We start from the raw sequence: 22,871 nt of genomic DNA on the forward strand, positions 1-22,871 counted from the left end.
CACCTGCATATATATCCAAATAGTGACAAAGGCAAAAATAAAAAGCAAAAAGGATGGTTGATTTTAGTCAACATAAACCCAAAATGCATGGCATAATGTATCTGTAACCTGTTCTCAAATGTATGTGCTTTGGAAGTAAGTGAAAAATACACATAAGATGATATGGAAAGTATAGCTAGCTATTCCTAATTAAAGGTAAAGGTGTGAGAGACCCTATCAAGGAGAGACCTATGAATTTGGGGCACTATGTGAATATATAAATTCAATGCCCAGACCTGCTGATGCTTCCTTTCCATCTCTTCAAGCTCTCCTTCTACTTTTGTCTGTTTCTCTTTCACCTTCAACAGCTCTTCATCTTTGGCCTGAAGTTCTTCCTCTTGGCGGGTAACTTGCAGGAGTGGTTTCACCTGTGAGAAAATGAAAGTGTTTATCACCACCTTTCTTTCCTGTGACTTCTTACTGGTCCAATGCTGCACTTCAGAAAGAAATGCGCCAGGCCCACCTTGGTGAAGACTCGCCACCACTGCCAGTGCCGTAATTTTAGATACGCTGCACAGTTCCGCTGTAAGACCTTTAAGGCACTGAGTTGTTGCTGCTTCTTGGCAAAGGCCCTGAAGAACAGTAAGAAAAACTTACTATGTAAAGAAAAACATATGATGAGCTATTGTCATAAGACTTCCTAAGGCAGAAATTCTTACTGGTTAGCATAGGGACTGGGTACTTTAATCAAGTCCTGGGGGAAATGCATTAGGAAACGGGATGGCCTGCTTGGTCAATCACTAGCACCTGTCACAGATACACTACACTTTCTTCACAGATGCTGCTTGGGACATTCTTCTGCCATTTACCAATATACACATGTGTGCATCCAGGGTATGAACATATCCTTACTTTTCTGACGTGATGAAAATAATGTAGCAGGAGGTTTCTCCTCTGCCTCTGCAGGGACCTTTTATTCTCTTTCATTAACTACTATCTTCTTTTGACCTGTCAGAGAGGAAACATTCCTCCCTACTTTTAAGATAATTCTCCTCCTCTTCCCCTCCACTTTGCCATAATATAGGGCAGCACTCAAGCTGGAATGGACCTGGAGTTCACTGTGTTAATGCCTCCCTTTCACAGAAAAGGGCTTAGAAGTCAGGAGACTTTCCTTTAGACTCGGAGTTACTTTGAATTGCGGAACCCTCATCTGCTCCACCATGTCTGGGCTTTCTCAACTCATGATGCTGCCTTCTCAATCCTGCACATGATCCAAGACCACATCCTGTTTATCTTGCTCTTACTCTCCTTCAGGAACAGAGCTCTCTTTCTGAAGCCCTTACCTCCCCACTTTTTCCTACCAATACAAACTCCAAACCCAAGAGTTCACTCACTGTCCACCATTCCTTCTAGGATAGAGCCGATTTCTTTCTACTCACAAATTTTCAGAATCCACAGGCAATTGTTTCTATTATCTTATTCTCTGATGTCTGGCAATCAGATCCTGCCCCATCACTACCGAAACTGCATTTCAGATGTCAAGAAAGGACTCCTAAGCTCTGAAGGTAGCAGTGTTTTTACTCAGAAAAAACCATTTTGCCTTTTCCATTGCACACATATGTAAAGCACCCACTTCTTGAACATTCCTGTCCTCTGGAATTTTTTTTACCCAAATGACCTTAGAATTGTCTTCATCTCTGTCAGATCACCCACATTCCATGTATTAACATCTATCCATGTGGGCATCTTTCCAATTAGGCGCTCAGCTCCTGAGGAGCAGGGGTCATGGCCCAGTTACTTTTGTGGTCTCCACATAAAAGCCAGTGGCTGATACTTGAGGCCTCCTTGAAATGTTTGTTGATTAAATGAACAACTGGGCATTTTCTATATCTGTCATTATTTCCCTTTTTTTTTTTTGTAACTGTAGGAGTAGCCATAGAAGTAGTTAACGGAGATGGGAGAGAGAATAAAAAAATTAGAACTATTCATTCACTCCAGCAAACACTGGTGTGTCAGGATTCCTGAAAGTTGCAGATTTAGAGTACAAATGACATTTTTTTACCCTTCTGCTTCCTTGCCCATCACACCTCCTTGTAGAAGTGCCCTACTGCCAAATAATTCCTCCTTGCTTCTCAGAATTTTACTTTAGCCCAATGCCTTATATGTAACTTTATTTTTGCTACCTAGTCTTCATCTAATTTATTCTTACCAGCTAAGACTAAGAAAGCTTGGTCTGTCATTAATTTAAAATAGTTCCTACTACAAAAACAATAGATTCAAATATGCTTTTTGAAACTATAAAGCATTTGTCTTTCATTTTCTGCTATCACCTTCAAGAAAGCTATAAAAACTCACCCAATATTTTTATAATGTGAGGGTTTTTTTTAATTTATTCATACAAGAACCGGGGTACAGACCAGATGTGTAGGAGGGTGAGAGGATTCACCAGAGACAGTGGGGAGCAGAACAGGCAGACTGAAGTACACTGCTGAGGGGAGCAGCGGGCAAGGCAGAAGAGGTCTGCTGCACCATGTGGGTTGCTCGCCAGCTGGCTGGGATGGAACCTGCACTGCAGAGGCTGTGGGCAGCTTCACAGTGCTGCGCGCAACCACCTGCGCCACCAGGGGAGGCCCTCATCCAATCTTATTAAAAAAATAAATAAAAATACTGTCTGGCCCCCCCTGGTGGCGCAGGCGGTTGAGAGCAGCACCGTGAAGCTGTCCACAGCCTCTGCAGCGCGGGTTTGATCCCCGACAGCCAGCGAGAATCCCATATGGTGCAGCAGTCCTCTCCTGTCTCGCCCACTGCTTCCCTCAGCAATGTCTTTCTTCAGTCTGCCTGTTCTGGTCCCCGCTCTGTCTCCGGTGAATCCTCTCACCCTCCCATGCATCTGGCCTGTACCCTGGTTCTTGTATAAAAATTAAAAAAAAAAAAAAAAAAAAAAAACCTGTCCTAGTTGCAGCCTTTGCCCTCTGAGAGATGAAACTGTCAGAATGAGTCAAGATGTGCCAGTCACACTGTTTTCATTTCTTGCATTTTTGGCAGCTGCGGTTTCCCTACCCCTGAGAGGTCAGGATGGCAGTGGTCGTGCTGGCCCTGGGCCCCTCAGGCTGGCCCAGGGCCAGCACGATCACTGCCATCCTGACCTCTCAGGCACCCTGCGGTCCAGTGTTCATGGTGACAGTGATGTTTGCTGCAACAGGTTCACCGGACTGAGCATGTCTTAAGCATTAGCATGTAAAAACCTATCTTCTGCTGCTTCTAGCCAAATGTTTCCTAGTATGAATCACTAAGGATATCATCCATTTTTCAATTTTTCATGATTCCCTTTTTATTCAGTATTCTGTTGTGTGGCAAACAAACACAAACATTGCCTTATTCAATTGAAAACCCTCTTGAGGGAACCATTTCCAGGGCTTGTGGGGCACAGGGTCATCGTTTTGTGGGAGTAGAGGCACTAGTGCCCATTCTTTGGAGATGTCGTGACTTCCTCAGGACCAACGCCCTGTGTTACATCCTCCACATGCGGCATGATTCCCCAGTGCTCTGTTTAAGGGGTTTCTGGAACAAGTGTGTAATTGGATCTGCTTTTTCTCCTACTAATAACTTCTATCTTTTATTGGAGTTGATAATCCTTTTATACTTAATGTAAGTATTGACATGGTAGACTTAACTCTAGCTTTTTACTGTTTCTATTTGTCTCATTAGTCTTTTGCCTGTTTTGTTTGTGTTTTTTCTTTGTTAGTACATCCTTGACTGTGAGCAATGACTTGTAGTGGTCGTCAGGGGTTGGAGTCTGTCCTGAATTGTTTTGCCACGGGCAGGAGTCTCCATGTTCTCACTATTAGTGTGGTTTACTCTTACGTGTGGTAGAAACACTTGGCATGTATTGCTTTTGATTTAAAGAAATAAGGAAACAAAGAAAAAGCCTCTATCTCTGCCATTCCAAGATACTTCTATCCTCCAGTGAGATCTAAGCTGTATAGTTTCCCTCCAGTCTAACGGCTTCTCTAATGCCAGTGAAGTCTGTCAAGGACAAATCCCTCAGCTACTGTTACCTGAAATGGTTCCCTGTGCCTTTACTTTTTAAAGGACACTTCCGTTGGATATAGAATTCTAGGCTGCTAGCCTTATATTCCGCAATTTACAGTATCACTCAGAAGCACACACTTAGTAAGCATTTAGTTCATCATTACTCACTTACTTTCTGGCTAGGTAACCTCTGCAAACAGCCTGGAAGAAGATAATGATATCGGTAATTTTTAAATCTCTTTCTTCCTCTAAGTGTGCCAAAACTCCAGCTCTGAAAAATATCTTGCTCTGTCCAATTCTATAAAGGTTTGGGTCCAATTCTAAAGCCCGGATCTAAGAGAGAAAGACACCATTTACTTTTTGCTACAGGAAAAGTGATAACTACAGTCCACAAACCAGAAAAATCAAGGAAAGTTTACCATTCGTTCACAAGCCTGTTTGCCATCCATAAAACCTTTAGGAATAGCATTTGGAGTTAGGATCTCATATCTGTAAAAAAGCAGTCAAAAAATCTTTTGTAAAAATTGGTGAAAACATTTACCTTCTGTGAGTTTTGCCTCTCTAAGAAGCACTAATATGAGAGGAATGTCAAATTAAGAGTAAAAGAAATGACCAAATGATAAGCTCAGGTTTTTTTGCAGATTTAGTTTCTATTTCTTTTTTTAGTTTCTATTTCTTAAAATAGGTAAAATGAAAATGAGGTTAATTCTCCCAGGTCAAAGACTAGATTCATTGTGGCAAAGAACAAGAATAGCATCGCATTTTAAAAAACATGTTTTTCATCATCTCCCATAAAATGTTAACACCAGGATAATCCAGCTCTTTGTACACTGTCGCTGTCAGTTTGTAGGCGTTTATTAGATAAAAGGAAAGGGTGTAAGAACAATGCTCAGAAGCCTCTCTTTAGAGCATTAGAAAGTATCAGGGTAACATTCAAAATCATACTGTTTGGGGCTTACAAATGTCCACTGAGCTCTTCACTGGGGATCTGTGCATGTGATTTGTTTACCCCTCAGTGAAACAAATTTTAGCAAAAAGACAGTGGCTATATTGGATGACAAGTCCTGAGCACATCAATCAGCTCTGTGTCCTGGGTGCCAGTTACTGGCATTCCTTCTCTTACTGCACATCACACTGTGATTTTGCACATGCTGCATTTTTCACAACTGAGGTCTGTGGCAACCCTTCTTCAAGCAAGTCTATTGGTGCCATTTTCCCTATAGCATGTGCTTGCTTCATGCTTCTGTGTCACATTTAGTTGAGGTCTGTATACTGTTTTACTGCACACTTAGTGTACAATATAGTGTAAACATAACTTATATAGACTAGGAAACCAAAACAGTTTGTGTGACTTGCTTTATTGTGCAATTTGCTTAATTGCAGTGGCCTGGAACCAAACCCACAATATCTGCAAGTGCCTTTTCCTTCTATCAATAAAAAGTGAATATCTACCACCCTGTGTGTCATGTAATGGGGCCATAATAAAGGCTTTCCCCCAAAACCCACAAGGAACAGTCTTTCAAACTGGATTCCATCTGAAACAGTGAGAAAAAGGGTCATTTTTTTGGCCTGTAGCCCCGTCTATTTTATGGAACCCTGTCTATTTTATGCTGTCATATTTGGAAACCTTATTTCTAGGAGGAAAACGGGGGTAAAACAAACTAGATTAACGATGAAAGAAAACAATGTAATAAATTAAAAATAACTCCTGTCCATCATGTGCTTTTGTCCATTTCATTGTACATAAACCTCTCCCCTTGTCTTTTTCTTAATTCTTCCTTTCCTTATGTTAATAAAAGGACTGCAAGTAAACACTTGCACACATACATAGTACAAAATGTACCTGTGCACAATCTATGCCTGTATGGACATAGATGGAAAGAAATCAGGCATTACTCCTGAATGACTTTTATTTACTTTTTACTTATCTTGCATTTTTCAAATTTTCCTAGTAGGAATACATACCACTCGTATTTTCAAAAGGTTTAAAAAATAATTATGTTTAAATTCCAGGTAGAACTGTTGTAATGAGTAAACTGTTAAGTTCTCAGTTTTTAGTTTTTATCTCACAACTGAATTCAGGGCCCTACAGACAGTAAACAGTGTTTAGCACACTCACAGCAGTGAATAGCCTCTGTATCTCTTTCCTGCTTGGAAACTCAAACTCTCTACAGCATAAGGAAATTTCCTCATTACCTCACTGTTTAGACGCAGAGTAAGATGAGCTCTGATACATAAGGAAAAAGGTAAAAGCAATACCTCTGTCTGAATTCTTGGAAAACAATCCGGTTGGGGAACCCCTGGCGACAGATCCTGATCCCTTCCAGGACACCATTACAGCGGAGCTGATCTAGCACCAGGTGTGGATCCAGTTTCCCAGCCTAGTCAAGCAAACAATAGTTTTATATTTTAACCTCTGTACCTAACCCAGAGCAATTTTAAACGCCAGCATATATTTGCTTAATACATACGCGCTTCTCATGATTTGGAATGATGCAGCGAACAAAGTTAGGGTTGGTGTTTCGGAGAGTTGCCATTAGCTTGGTGAGAGATTCTTTGTAGAGCTGCCCAACGGTTCGAAACATGCCCTTTTTGGTTTTATATGCAGAGCCAAAAGCTGTCTCAGTCATACCGGTGACTTGATCTAGACCCACAATCCGGTCCACTGGTGAAAATGAAAAAGAAAAGGAAATTAAGCCAAATCTAAAGCTTTAGCAGGGAAAGAAAAGACACAGTGAGAGTGCAGCAGCACAAGCTTTGTGGAACAAATGATAAGAGATGCCATATAGGTAAGGCAGTCAGCATATTTAGACACTGCACAAGCCGTGGATCTAACAGCCACACACTTCTAGGGGAGATACTGTAGCGTTCTGACAACTTCATACCACATACCAGCAGATGCCTTCCGCTGTGCTAGTTTCAGGAATTTACTGTTTTTGATAACATTTTGCCTGTTACAATTATTTGGTAAAGGAGAGGTCACTGGCTGGCATTATTGATACACAAGCTGATACTGTGGAAGTCTCAAAACAGGAATGGTCAATGAAATATACAATTGTATGAATCCAGCAATTGTTTAGGGATTGGGGACCAGAGTCACCTCTTGTTAGTCATTTAGCATTTCAGTAAGAAAGGTCACTCAAGTTTCAGAACAAATGCAGAGATTTGATTATATCAGATCAGATTTTAAGGAATGCATAAACTTTAGCTCTCTCAAAGCATGAATAACTCTTACTAAAAGGGCAAGAACCCAAGACTCCTGCAAAGAATCAGTGCCCAAGCCAGTTTAACAATGGTTAAACTTCTCAGACATTCTGCTCTTAGCAAAGCAGTTGCCATTTTACAATATTCACATGGACCGAACATTTCAATGTTGGCATTATAAACTGCAGTCCAGCTTCATGGACCAACTACCAGCAAAATAGTGAGTACATAACATGCTATTAATTAAAAAAAAATTGCTAAATGAAACGATTACTGAAATATTTTTAAGATGACCAATATCAATTGAACCTCCTCCTCTCTAGTGCTCTAGTCAGCCCTAATAACCACCTCCATTTCTTTCATTTGTTCCTCAGGACACAAAGTACACGAAGACGTGGCACTGTGTGAAGTTGCTGTATCAGCAAGATTTCATTCAATTCTCATTTTTCAATGAGTTTTTTTTTTTATGGATGAGGAAACCATGACCCAGGAGACAATGTAACCTATTCAAATTATGAAGATCTTAAGTGAAACTTGGGAAAAGAGTGAATAAAACTGCATTACTTTCCAGGCGCATGCATGCGCGCTATACTAGTTTCTCCTAAGCAAAGCCACCAGGCTCAGGTCAGTGCTACTCCTTCCTGCTTGTGCTCTGGGGTCTCTCTACTATCCACCTCAAGGACCACTATTCCTTCCGGAGCCACCAACCTGCCTTTTTCACTTGCTCCAACAGAAAACAGCCTCACCCCAGCAGGCACTGTGAAACTATAAAGTTCCCTTATTCTGAATCTGCTTGTTTCACTGTCTCCTCCAAGATAAGTTTCTTTCAAGATTAGTCCACACATTGCCAATTTCCCACCAATTCTCACCAATTTCCCATGGTGCAGCTAACCGGCTTCTAGCACACCCTCCTCCCCCGCCTGATATTCTCCAGGCAATGAAGATCAACTACTAAAACAGACACCATCCAGTGCTTATTTTACCTGGCTCTGGTACATTTATTTGTGGACTACCACAGCCGCATTCTAATCTCCATCACTCCTGGGTTCTTTTATAAATCCTATTTTCTCTGGAACCTCCATCTACCTCTCCAGCTACTCCAGTCTCCTTGATAACTTCCTGTCTGCTTCTCTTATATCATGACACTCACTATGGCTCCAAATTCAACCCATGTGAAATTCTTTCTAGATGTAAGTACAGACATACCCTACTTGACCTACTTTTCTCAAACCATAGTCTCATCCTGGGTGATCTAGTATCTGCCTATCATGTATGCTTTTACTTGACAATGCACCCTTCACACCTCGCATGAAGGCATATAACATGCTTGATACACATATAAGTGAATAAACATTAAATTCATCTACAATTACAAGTACTGGGAAATGCATTGAAAGAAAAGAACAAGATGCTATGATAAAGATGGGTGGTTACAGATCTCCCTGGAGAAATTACATTTAATACCCAAAGGTTAAGAATGAATCAGTGGAGAGACCATTCCAGAAAGCAGAAGAGCACATGCACAGGACCAGAGACAGAAAGCAGTAAAACAAGTGAGTACCTATGAAGCATTTTGAGTAATGAGAACATGGACACTGTGGAGACTGGACAAGTAACCACTATGGTAGTCTAGGTTCTAAGAGGTAGATGACAGTAACCTGAACTAGAGAGATGACAGAGATAGACAGAGAAGGAAGATTCAGGACAGCTTGCTGGAAGAACTGGCTTTTACTATTAACTTGACATGGAAAATAAGGTAGAGAGACATATCAAGAATAATCCCTCAGATTTTGGCTTGAGCAACTGAGTGGCTGGTGGTGCCACTGGAAAGATGGGGAGAGAAATGGGTTTTGTGGGTGGGAAGGTAGGATCCAAACTCTGTGAGACACTGGCGTAAAGATGAAATATCAAGTGGATAGCTAAGCATTCCACCGTGTTAAGAGAAGTCTGGATTTGAAAGGTACATTTGGGAGTTGACTTGTAGAGCATATTTAAAGTTATAGGACAGAACGAGCCACTGAAATAGTGAGTGAAAAGGGATGAGGGACTGGGGCCAACCCTGTGGAACTGGGATGAGCTAGGTAAGGAGGATGAGAAGTGGCCACGGTTGGAGGAACAGGCCAATACTGTAAACTGCAGCACATTCTCTATGCCTCCCTCCGGCTTGTTCTTCCACCTGTACATCCCATGCAGGTGCGACCCCTGGTTACTCAAGCCAGAAGCCAGGAATCAGACACCACTCCTTGCTCGCTTCCAGCTGCTCAACCACTCTGGGCACGCCCGACTTCCAGAGATCTCTGATCCATCTCTTCCTTGCACTGTCCTAGCTCTAACTTCTTACCTGGATCCTGCTCATCCCTCCTCCAGCCTTGCCCTCCCCCATTCATCCTCGACCCCTGTGATGACACGGTTCTTTCCATTTATGTCTTGTGTACCAGTATAATGATTAACAGGTATTTCTAAAGGACAAAATTAAGCAAATTATTTATTCTGAGACTTAATATTCTATTTCTTTTATAATGTGTAGGATATGGCTCACATAACTGAGCCCGGTGGTAGTATCAGGAAAGCCTGGTTAGGGTGTCTGGGGAACATTTCAAAGTATTTTACAACAATACTTCAATTATTAACTACAAAAACTTATTTTGGACAGTCACAAATTAGTTCTACAAATGAGTTCTACATATCTGCACTCTGTAAAGATACAATCACAGTTTAAAAGAAAAAAATACAAGTTGTGATCATCGATCTTATAAAACTGCCATCAGCAGATTTTTATATGGAACGATATGTAATGCCATAATTCTTAATTGGCTCTTCTTCTAAGGGACAGTCTCAGGGAACAAGAAGATGTGAAATTTTTATATTCTTCCAATCTGTGCAAGGGCCCAAATACTAGCGTTACTGAACAATGTGAAGCATTAAAGCCAGATTTTCAGAAACTCACTATTTAATATAGCTAGAAACCAATAAAAGGGGTAGGGAACTTATTTTAATGTTAACTTTAAAAGCTGGATAGTGATAAGAACTACATCAAATTATCCTATGAAGGCCTCTAGTATCCATATCTAATATCAGGCTCTCACTACAAAATAATTCTGCCCTAATGTACTCTAATATGTTAGTATGAATTTAAAGACTTGAGAAACAAATATTTAACTGCCATGAATTCCCAGAAACAATCTTAACATCAAATAGTGTATCTTATAATATTCCTATTACAAAATAACAGATTTCAATGAGGTAGTAGAACAAATCCGTAAATTGTTCTAGAACACTTGGAAATATTTAGAAAAATTCCAGGAAGCTCAGAAGTTGACAGGGCAACATGTGACTTAAGGAGAAAGCATCTTCCTTCTCTCCAGCACTAGTGTTAAGCTGAATTTGAATGTTCTCCTTTATCTTTTCCTTCTGTACTTTCCTACCCCTGCAGGAGCCTCTTTGGGCAAACAGGAAGCCCCCCCAATCACCCCTGTGGAGTCTCCATTGTACTTCTGCTCTCCCTTTCTCCCCTTGCCAGGCCCTGCATACTTAATTTGCATGGAAGCTGGCAGCACAGCATGACTACTTGGCCTTGGGCACACTGATCAAAGAGGACTCGCATTAAATAATGAGAAGAAATAAACATTTATTGCCTTTCTAGTTTTTCTTAAGTATAACAGCAGCAGCAACAACCATAGTGAAAGAGCAGCCGCAGCGGCAGCCAGGGCAGGTGTGACACTAGACACCATGGGTTTTTGGGTGCTTCCCAGCTGGTACATGCTGCCTCGTTTGATACAGTCACCCTGAAAACTACATGTCACCATCCCCACTTGACCTCAGGAGCTCAAGTTGCAATACCCAAAAGCTGCTTCTTCTTGAGCTCCCAATTCTTAATAATACTCAAGATTAAGAAACTATAAAGGAGCAGAATATCTGTGACAACAAACCCTCATCTGCTGAAAATGATGACAATTTAATCAAACACACACAGTGTCAGACCTCAACCACAGATGTCACTAAAAGTAGAGATTATTGCCAATGGATATTAGATTATACCATTTTACTAGTCATGACATGATACCCGACTGTGAAGGGGAGCTTCCTAATGACAGGGAGGGAAGGAGGGAGGGAGGGAGGGAGGGAGGGAGGGAGGGAGGGAGGGAGGGAGGGAGGGAGGGAGGAAGGAAGGAAGGAAGGAAGGAAGGAAGGAAGGAAGGAAGGAAGGATCAAAGGTTTTCAAGTCAGAACACTGTCATTTCTGCATGTGAAGCATGCCTATGGCAAGAAGTCAGGTAAGAACGCAATTCAGTGGCTACTGGAAGATGAAGGAAGAACATCAAGAGTTTGTGACAAATGGGGAAGCACTTCTACTCTGGTGAACAGTCGCTCTCTGGTGAGTATGGCTCAAATTTGTCACCACATTCCCAATGGCCCGAAAGACTGAAAAGAGGCGGGAGGACCTCTTACCAACAATTAAAACTTGCTTCATATACTTTTCACATGCCCTCTGGTGGTCCCTTCCAGATGACAACTGCTGTTCAGCCCTCACGGAGAGTCGGGAAACTAAACAATACTACTACCTTGTGAAGGAGACTGCAGGTCACACATAACCGTCCCCCTGACACAGTATGAACAAGACTAAGGCCATTAGACAGCCCCTGTTATCACAGACCCTGTTAGTCCAAAAACTCTGCTGCTTCACTGTGTCTGTATCCTCTTACTAGTTTATCTCAGAACTCCAGACTTTGAAAATATATCTGGAAAACAGTCCTTTGATTTATAGCAGAAACTTGTATGACCTTATTTGGCCTCTAGGAATTGTCCCTTCCTCCTGTGCACCTCTCCTTTGATGCTTTTGGAAACCTCTCTTCACCCCAACCTTTTATTTTTATCCTGAGAAGGCTGCATTTTCTTCATAATGCTATTTTCTTAACATGTACTTAGAAGCATAGGGTTCATATTAGCTCTGTGTCAGAGATAGTCACTACATGTTAGCACGCTAAAGGCAATCACAATTTAGACACCCAGAAACTCCTTCATCCATAGTCTTCTGAGAAATCATTGAAATCTGTATCCCCCACGAGGTTCAAGTTCCTTAACACATACTGAGGTAAAAAAAAAACATCTGTAACACAACTCCAAAGACCATATTTAGTGATGGTAGAGGAAGCCCTCTAAGGAGAAGGGAAGACTGAGACCACTGATAACCTGGTTCAGCTGATCATGCCAACCAAATACCTCACCAAGAGAGACAGACCAGGCACATTTTCAGTGCAAAGGTTAAGAATGTGGTGGTGTGAGTGATGTCAGCTAGCAGTGGCTCTGTACTTGACCCTGTTGGTACGGAAAAACACTGGGTCCATACACCCAAAGATCATGGTCTCACTGGAAAGAGCACCTACACTGCAGGTGAGGGAAAGGCTATGGCAGGAGTGTTAGACAAAGCTGCTACATCTGAAAATTGGGTGTGGAATCTTTCACTCACTCATTTGAGGAATGGATGGTGAATAAAAATAGGTGCAGTCCCTGCTCTCAAAAAGATCAGTCTAGGATCCTTAGAGATTAGTAATCCAAGTGTTAAAGGGAATTTAAAAGGGCACTCTACTTTGGGTGGAAGTTCAAAAGCACAAGTTCCACGAAGATCATGAGCGTAAAACTATCTCCTAGCCTTCTCTTTTCCCTGCTTCCTCAACTTTGTTAGTACTTGGTCAAAGATGACAAAGTTTGAAGATTTCCTTCCTTTGGAGTTCCTCTGTGGAATATTCATTCCAACATATACAGCAGTCTTTTCCCCACCCACCTCTGCCCCAAAGCTTGCAATCTTCTTTCACAGTCTGTGAACTAGAGTTGATGGCAGGAATCTTAACTTGGATTAATATAGGCATGTTCCTTTAAAATATGTATTTTTAAACTTTCAAGATGGATTTGGATCTCAGCATAATCATGTTCAAAAAAATCATACAAGGAATTTTATAAGATGAATTTAAATTTATCTTAAAATTTTTATACTTGACAATTTCTTTAAACAGGTGGAAGGCTAGGTAATCTTCATTTAATATTGGGGTTTTGGTGGGCCTCTAAACAGGTTAGGCTGTATTTTCAAAATAGGGCTAATGATTTAGTTGACAGACCCACACATTTGGAGCTCAATTTCAGGTTCAAGCACAAAGTCTAACAATGCCCACTCTTTTTGATCTCAGCTTGCACATATCAAGCCTTCTGGATGGTTTCATTGTCTCTAGTTTTAAAAAAAAAAAAAAAGCCAAGTAGCCAGATATGCACATAAATTCCAAACAAAAGGTATAATGATAAGACCAACACATGTGAGATAAATGTGTAGTTATTTGTTCGTAAAATGTTAATGACTTAAAAAAAGAAAAAAACTCCTAGGAGGAGTTCCTTAGAGTTGAAAATTTAAAGGTAACTCAAAGACAAATGAGACGTTATTTAGCAGATCAATTCCTAACAATTCCCTTAGCGGACTGTGTATCAAAATGGCACTATTGGAAAAGGTAGTGACATACCTTTTAATATGCAGTGCTATAAGTGCTATGCATAAAATAAGAAGCAATGTGTAGGCAGTAGCAATTGAATTGTTTATGCACTCACAGTTGCCTTGAAGTATAATAAAACTGAGCATGAAATGAAAGGTCCATGCAGGTCTATGAGCAAAACACAAACAGAAACCCAGAGACCAGTCCCACCCCGGTCTACCCTGCCCTCCCCGGGCCACCCTGCCATCCCCCCAAAAGTTCTTCCTGTGGGCTTAAAACCCTTCTGTTTTGGAAGACCTACAGGCTTTATACAGTCACCTGGTGGCTCATGAAGACCAGAAACACTGTCATAGAAAGAAGCTCTCTGAATATTCTGAATCTCTAAAGCAGAGAAACAGCAAAAACAGGAAGACAGAAGAGCAAATACACAAACACTTCGGTTAGTGGGAAAGACATTTGACATCACAAGTAAACTTTGAAATTGGGCTACCAAAGTAGCTAGTCCAAGGCAGAGCCCATGCAAACATTAACGTTTAGAGAATATGCATGTTTGGACAAAGTTCTTTATAAAATACATTTAAAGTTGAATCAAAAGAGCACATTCCCAACTCCAGATGTGAGCATTTTATCATATCAATGTTAAATGATTATCCCATGTAAATGCAGATGAAATTTAAGAGCAGTACAGTACTGTTTGAGTTGTCTTTCTTAAAATTATATTGCAATTGGCAGATCAGGACAAGATTGCAGTAAGTTAAAACACTCTAATAAATGTAAGTATTAGTGGCTTTTACTGTAAAAAATCCACACTGCTGGGTAGCTTCACTACCAATATAGATTTTGGAAACATAATTTACTTCAAATACAAATTACTAACAGATAGGTAACTACCATTAAGGAAAACAAAATTCAAGTTCTGTTATAGCAAAATATTCAAATAACTACAAATCATAAGATAACTTGTTGACTTCACTGCTATTCATGAAAATATCCTAGAAGGCACATTTACATGAAAATGCAATCTTTCATTTTTTTCTGTGTATTCATGCCATTAAGCAGCAAGTAATCCATGTAGCTCATAGAGAGATTCAAAACATCTTTTAGCAAAAAGTAGGGCACTATGAATCTCTAGGGCAGGGCTGCCACCCCAAAATCTTATTTCTCTTGGTTTAACCTTGAGAAAACGTAAAACTCTACCAAACTATCTTAACACAAGATGTAGCATACTCAAGGTACTGCACACCTTCATAGGCAAACTATATTCATACATCTAATATTCATACATCACAGGCAACTTATCATTTTCTGCTTCTGCATTTATGTGGTTATAGAGAAAAGTAACCACGTTTTTCTAGGTTTTTTTTTTCTTTTTCTAGAGAAAAAGCTCCCCTATCCCAAGAGACTTCTACATCTAGAGTAGTGGTGAATACTCCACTTTGGAACCTCTTCAAACTTCTGTGCCTGTCATTGACTTCATGTATGAAACACAGTCCTCAAAATTGAACTAACGTAGCACTGCCACTTCACCTGGCCCTCAACTTAAAGGCTGGTGCCCTCTGAGATCTTTTCAGTTGATGGATGAGAGGACTGTCTGCTAATAGTAGCATTAGCTGAAGGGCAAACACATAGGATTATTCCGGAGTAGATGTTAGCATAGACAAATTATTACAAGGCAGGGTGAAGGGTACCCCAGAACCTCCAAACCTGTCCACTCTAAATAGGTTCCACCATCGACTGCAAGACAAAACATACTCTAGTGCGTGAGACCTTTAATGGAAAGGAACTTAAATACAATCAGTGTGCAATACAGAGAAGGGGAAGAATACAGTGTCCAAATCAAGCACCTGAAGTTACCCATCCCCTCGTGGGCAAAAAAATGCCCAGTCAGACAGGGTTGGCCTAAAGCAGGGCCACTGAGGCCCAAAAGGCATCTCCTAATGGAGACCCATAGGAAAGGGACAGAAGGGGCCCAGCACATCTAGGACAGAAGCAGCAAAATCAGTATCAGGATAAAAACTGCCATTGTTCACCTCCCCACGAGTCTCTCATGGGTTTCAACTAGCCCAGGACCAAGAAGCAAGTGCAGCTTCTTCACATGTTTCTCTGCTCCATGTGCCTCCTCCAGGTCTCCTTCTGGCTCTCCATCGTCTTCCTTCCTCATTCCGGCTCCTCTTCAACTTCTCTCCCTGCTCAGCTCCACCCTTCCTTGGGTGGGTCAGAGAACATGGCACCTCTCCCTTTTCTGGGGACCACCCTGTTACAGAATCACACCTGGGTGGATAAGATTCCTCTTGGTCTATTTTGATAAAGTGAGCTCCCATCTTTAAAAAGGCAAGGCTACAACAGGGCTATGCAGTCTAGTGCAGTGTGCGAAGTCTGGACTATGGATGAAGTACAGATGAAGAGGCTAGAGCAAGGCTGAAGGAATTCTGTAAGGCTGTAAGCATTTCCTCTCTGAGTTTCTATAATTAAATAATGTCTCTATTCAGTGGAAAGCACAAAATATAGGTAAGGAATCTGCAGATTCCTACCTGCAAACACATCCTCTGTGATATGGAAAGACTTGATCATTGTAGCCCCCAGCTCCACCCTTTCTCGCTAAATCTTATATACATAATAACTCTGACCCATGGCTGCCAAAGGCTCTCCAGTATCTGGGGACAGCAAGACATGGAGTTAGAGGAGAAGAATGGAAGGAGAAAACTGAAGAAGAAAGCTGAGAGTCAAACTAGAGTTTAGCTCATTCCTGTTACTGTATCTATGTAGATCTCAAAATTTAAACTAGATAATAAACTCTTGGAGGGCAGGAGACATGCCCTTCATTATTCTCAAATCTAACTCACAGATAATAACCACAACAAGCACATGGCTAGATAAGTTGCAGTATATGAATGGGTCAGCTGCTCAATACATGTTTCCTGAGATATTGTTTTTGGCTAAGAAAATTAAAAAAAAAAAAAAAAAAAAAGACTCAAAAATGGTTCACAATGTCAAGTAAGTTTCTAATTCCAGGACCCAATTTTCTTTATTATACTGTCATTACTCCCCAAATACTTAATACTCTTCTCAATCAAAATAGCAGAGAAAATCAATTCTCAAAACTTCTGTTCCTTTGTCCCAGGCATCCCTCCCCTGCTCAGAGCTTTCCTCCTTAGTCAACTCACATGAAAACCCTACTTCCAGGCTCTTTCATTCCAATTTCATGGAATCAACCACTGCTTTACTTCTTTAGGTCTAGACTGTGTTATTACTCTGGCTAAAATACCTACTGATGTTATTAATCAATACAAGTCAGTTCCACCTGAGACTGGCAGTCAGGGCCCTCTAGGGTCTGGTTTCAGCCCTATTTCCTGCTCATTCTCCCTTTCTGCTCCAGTCCTAGAGTCCAAATCAAACACAAATCCTAGCTATGATTTCCCACTCTCACACTGTAGTCATTCATTCCATTTGCTCAACTCTAATCCCTTTTCCCATGCCAGCTTCTCTCCTCTAAATGTGACTTACCCTTAGATGAGTTCATTCATGTAAAGCTACTCACCCTTAAATGTTTCAGGCATGACAGGACATAAAAGCTCATAAGTTAGTGCTAAAAAAAAATGCCTGGCACTTACTAAGTGCTCAGTAAATGTCAGCTTTCATTATTTATTCAACAATTACTATCCTTCAAGAGCAAGGAAAACTGTCTCTTCCTTAATGACATTTTACTTGAGATTGCAGGAAAAAAGATAGACCCTTCATTAGTTGTTTGTTGCTAACACTGCCTCCTGTACCATCCATGTGGTATTTCCCACTGATACCTTTGGCACTCAATGATCTGCCCACACATTTCACTCTCTTTCCTGTGCTCTCAGAATCTCTCAGAATTAGGAGAGTGCTAGGAGTAAGGGTGAGTGTGGCCTAAACTCTGTGCCCAAAATAGTCATGACCGAATTAATTACAAAAGAACATAAGAATTTACATTTGGCAGCATTAGCTCGATCTCTTCTTTTTGTGACACTTCTCATGCACCTTTTTAATTCATCAGAGCTGGTCTTTCTAGCATTGGCCCTACGACAGACAACTGGAGCTCAAGAATCACTTCTGCTCTAGTTCCAGTTTCTCATACCCCACTCTAACTCTTCCTAGAGTCAAGAGTGCCTCATCCATTTGGACACTGAAGAGCCCACCAGAGATTCCTCCTCTTCCCAGCCCTCATGTAACAGCTCTCCACTGACCTGGTCACTGCAAGTAACAGGGTGTACTTTGCACCAGCTAACAATTTTTTTATCCAAAGGTATAAAGATTAAAAGCTTCCATTCTACTAGTTGGAAACCTAACCTTTCCCCCATTCTCTCCTTTCATACAGTTTTGGGAACATGGTCCCACCCCAGGACACAGGTATGTGTGCAGCGCATCCACCCGACAGTCCCTCCCACTGAGCTGATGTATGTGATCATTCTTGACTAGATTATCTTTGATATGGTCATCTTTCCTCCTACCCATTTTCCTTGTGCTTATTCTCTTTCCTTTTGCCCCAACTGCCCATATTCTTCTTCTCTGCTTTCTGTTTTTCTTTCTTTCTGCCTCTGAGAAGACAGCTATATTACAGGTCTTGAGATGCTATACAAAGAGTGAAAGTGAGCCAGCAGAAGTGAGTCCCAAACAGGCCTGGTCTTAGAGTCAAGATCTAGGCAAGGACAGACCTTGAGCCAAGATCCTGCATGGTCTGAGGCCAAACAAAGAGATGGGTTACAACCAAGATGAAATGTAGTAGTGAGATCTAAGTGCTAAAGATACTGGCTCCCACTCTGCATGAAGACACACTGCTAGCCTATGATAAAATCACCAAAACCCTCACCTGATGTTCATGTAAACAAAAAGAACTATGAGCACTGATGAAAATATAAACAACTGATCTATATGCAGGGCACATGAGTTCATTCACCAGTCATTGTGTGTGTGTGTGTGTGTGTGCAGAGGGCTGGCCCTGCTAGAGGTCGAGACTCAGCTGACTTGTGAACAACACAGAGAAAATGCATAAATGGGGTTTCTCAATCCCCTTGGGTTATAGCTGAACCAAGACCAGGGTAACCTGAGACATTTGTATAGTTCTTTATGACTTGGAGTCTGGAATGTTTCCACACGTCCCACAGCATCTGACCAAGAAGGCAGATGGTTTGCTACTCAAATAGTCTTAAAAGTGGGTAAATTCCGATATAACGGCAGCCCTGCTCTAGGGAAAGAGTTTTAAAGTAAAAATATCTCTACATGCATATTATACTAAAGAACCATATATAAGCCTTAATTGTAAAAGAGTTGAGTCAAGCTTAATTACAAACATAAACACATTCTTACCATCCTTCCAAAGCTCTGCAACAAATCTGTCTGATGACTGGTGCAGGAGGGTGGCCACATTATCATTCAGAGGGTCCATGTTCTTCATCAGCCACTCGTCTGCCTTGTAGTCCACCTAGTCCGTACCAGAGTCAGACGAGGTAAGATGGAAAAAAGCAAATATAAACAAGTATTTTAAGTCTTAAGCAAAAGCATTCAGTCCAAAAAGTGGTTGTCTCGAAGGTAATGCATTTTTAATGTATGCTATATTTACATGTTTACAAATGCTTATCAATACATTTGTTACAACCTTGATCAAATGCAGCAAAATTACAAACATGATACTATGAATTGAGTTACTTGACTCTTACCTTCCCTGCATAATGTATAATGCAAAAATCGGCTTTGTCTTTTAGTTGCCGAGGTTTCTGAAACTTGGAATGGGAACCTTGCTCTTGAACCAGTTTTTCAACAAAGGTTTTATCTGTGGCTTTCGGGAACCAGCACTCTTCATCCAAAAGGGCAAGGACACCAGGAGGGTTAGCCTGATGATGAGAAGGAGTAAGAATCAACAAGTCCTGCATATCACTTTCAATACCAGGACATTTCCCATTGGGTTTGGAGTTTAACTTTCAAGACAATTAAAAGAGTTTTATGAAGATCTATAGAAACCAAATTGCTAGGATGGAAGGTAATGTCTAAAACGTAACTATAATTCAAACAAATCTCAAACTGCTAAATAAGTGCTGGTAAGAAAATGAATGTTTGACTTACATCATAAACTTATATCAATTATATGGAAACTACTTTCAAGTAGATGGTCCCCAAAAGGCATCAAATAAAAGACATGAGAACAGGAATTAGGAGACTGAGATAAGACTGATTATTTAGATTCACAGACTGGCTTGATAAAATATGAAAATAGCTGAAATGCTTCAGACATTTTACATCCTAATTAATACAAGTTTCTGGTTAAGTAATGATTAAATAAAATGTACCACTTCACACCACTATCATTATGTAGATTATATGTAAGATGATGAAATAACTTACTAACCACTTTATATATTTCTTTCAAAAACACTTGATAATTTATTTTATTTCACTGAACAAGTTCATTGAAAAAATGCCCAGAGACACAAAGACAAAATAGACAACTACAACCAGGGACTGGGGAGTGACAGCTAATGGGTACAAAATCTCCTTTGGGGATAATGAAAATGTTGTGGTATCAGATAGTGGTAAAGACTATCTGACATGACTTTGTGTATATACTAGAAACCACTCAATTGCACATTTTAAAAGGGTCAGTTCCATTCTCAGCAAGTTTGAAAATCAAGGAATGACTTCCTTTTTGGAGGAAAGTGGAGTATGCAGGAAAGCTAAATGAAACATCTAAATAGTGATTGTCTATTTTATAGTACTTTTGGGTCATCACTTACTGCCATACTGCTAATATGGCAAGTCAGTGATAGACAACTGAAAGCAGGATTCTAGGCATGCTTATGAAAACAGCATTTTGAATAAATTTCTGCAAAAGTTTTCTTCAACACACAAGGCCTTTTTGTTCATGGGAGAAGAGCTGGCTCTACGTAAATAATGTTTTGAAAAAGTAAGTAGAGGTTAAATATAAATGAATGAAATAATGTGGTCAAAGAAGGTGGTGGTTAAACAGAATGCCAGCAGGTAGAAGAAACTGAGAGAATTCTTCTGCCAGAACTCCCAGTATTGAGACATTATATCCTGACTCTTTAGTGTGTGGCTTCTCTACCAAAGAGAAATTGCAGTGTCCTGAGCAACTAAATATAATATAGGGCCTCCCTGGTGGCACAAGGGGTTAAGACGCAACTTATGAAGCTAACCGCAGCCACTGCAGCACCAGTTCGATCCCCAGCCAATGAGCTACCCACGTGGTGCAGCAGACCTCTCCTGACTCGCCTGCTGCTCCCCTCAGCAGTGGATTTCAGCCAGTCTGCCTGTTCTGTTCCCAATTCTGTCTCTGGTGAATCCTCTCACCTGCCCCCTCTCCCCCTGGCCTCTGGCCTGTACCCCAGCTCTTGTATGCATAAAAATAAATCTTAAAAAAAAAAAAATATATATATAATATAAACCACTGGGATTGGGTAATCCCAAAGAAACAAAGATTCAGAGTGCAGATAACTTGAGGTGTCCTATTCACCTGACATCTTTGAGAAATGAAGTCCCCTAGTAAGATAAGTGAAACATCCATCTTTCTACCATAATTTTTATATTTCAACTCATTTTAATGAAACTATTTCCAGATTCTGAAATAGGACCCCAAACATAATTTAATCTTTTCAAATGACTCAGTAATAGCATGATTATGAATATTCATTATTGCATAGCCTTGTATTTTCCTGATTTCATTGTTCAATGTCAGGATCTCTATTATCACTTTTCTTTTTAATTGGGGATAAGTAAAGAAAATAAGCTTGGGAGACTATGTTTCTGTTTAATGGTCAGAGGCAATAGCAGAGGTTCTGTAAATGGCTTTCTGAGCCCAAAGGCTCCCTATTACCACTTCACCCGCATCCCAGGTCAGGCAAGGGCTGGGTTTTCTTTCTCTTTTTTTTTCCTTTGAAAGATTTATTCATTGACTGAAGAACTGGGGTACAGGCCAGAGATGCTGGTGGTGGGAGAACTCACCAGAGACAGAGTGGGGAGCAGAACAGCAGATCTACTGAAATACACTGCGAGGGGGGCAAAGGGGGAGACAGGAGAGGTCTGCTGCACCATGTGGGTAGCTCCCTGGCTGGGGACCATGGTAACTACTCTCAAACCCCCTTGGGGTTCCCAATCTCTGCATTCCAGACTGTCACTGAGGATTTAATAAATTCTTGCCACCTTAATCTTGTCCTAATCCAACTATATTTATACTTAATATGTACAAAACAATTCACAATACAGACATCAAACACTTCTTACTTCCCCTTGTTGTTTTCTTCCCCCTGTGAGCTAATACTAAGGTTGAAATGTTTACTTTCCTCTAGCACTCTCATTTTGAGAGTAATATTAGCATACTGGAAGAAGAAAAAAATAGCATCTAAAGTATTTTGTCCTGGGGGATAAAGCAAAAGAAAAGCAACTGAGTGTAACAGTAAGAAGAAATGTACATTTCTTAGATTCAATTACGGTCCCCCAAGCCATCAGATTTTCAAAGCCTTTAAAAAAATTTTTTCCTCCAAAAAATAAGGTGGTAATTTTCCATTTGAAAGAGTTTTGGTACAATTATCCTGCAGACAAGGATTGACTTAGCAACTCTATGGATTCTCTTTCTTCCTAAAATATGCAGAAACAGAGTCAATACATTCTTAAAACACTGGACTGTCAGTGTCATGGATACACAGAAATAAGCATCTCAAACAAAAATGTAGTCACCTCTAGTCCTACTATGAAATATTCCACACACCCCCGCCTTATACCACTACTGAAACAGTAAAACTCACAATTAATGTACTCAGTATATATTCCAAACAACTTTTTTGGATAACAAAGCAGCAAGAATATATTCATGGTTTACGCAGCAAGCTACTACTAGCATTCCTTGAATGTTACTTCTAAATAATGCTGCAAGAAACACAAAAGCAGACCCTTCAAACTAAGGTAATTTGAAGCTTCTGTTCTCATAATGCAGCTACAGTTTTTTGAAAGGCAAAATAACCTCTTACGTATGAACCAAATGAAAATTATCTGTTACCTCCCTTAAGCCCAAATTGCTAATGTGCTAAAACTACACTTCTAATGGAATGAATGTCCCTCTGGGTTTTTCCTTTACCCCATTTACTACTACCTTTTTTCGGACTCCAGGTTTGGTAACATCTAGCTCTCCAGACATTTAGCCTTCCA

General features: G+C 40.5%; 1 protein-coding gene across 4 annotated transcripts in view; it reads right to left on the bottom strand.

Moving 5' to 3' along the window:
* The window catches only part of MYH10 (myosin heavy chain 10), a gene marked incomplete at both ends in the record, with an annotated part of 131,010 nt that overhangs the window by 33,192 nt on the left and 74,947 nt on the right, over positions 1-22,871 (bottom strand). For 3 of the 4 annotated variants that reach the window (XM_084238712.1, XM_084238714.1, XM_084238713.1), the window contains 8 exons: positions 276-407; positions 503-611; positions 4,184-4,344; positions 4,431-4,500; positions 6,271-6,392; positions 6,483-6,676; positions 19,026-19,140; positions 19,376-19,549. In XM_084238712.1, the coding sequence (XP_084094838.1) occupies positions 276-407; positions 503-611; positions 4,184-4,344; positions 4,431-4,500; positions 6,271-6,392; positions 6,483-6,676; positions 19,026-19,140; positions 19,376-19,549 (1,077 nt within the window). Of the gene's footprint in view, positions 1-275; positions 408-502; positions 612-4,183; positions 4,345-4,430; positions 4,501-6,270; positions 6,393-6,482; positions 6,677-14,009; positions 14,073-19,025; positions 19,141-19,375; positions 19,550-22,871 lie in introns of all 4 variants that reach the window. The other variant, XM_084238711.1, reaches the window with a different exon arrangement.

This window comes from Talpa europaea (assembly GCF_964194135.1).
Source record: "Talpa europaea genome assembly, chromosome: 7".
Lineage (NCBI taxonomy): Eukaryota > Metazoa > Chordata > Mammalia > Eulipotyphla > Talpidae > Talpa > Talpa europaea.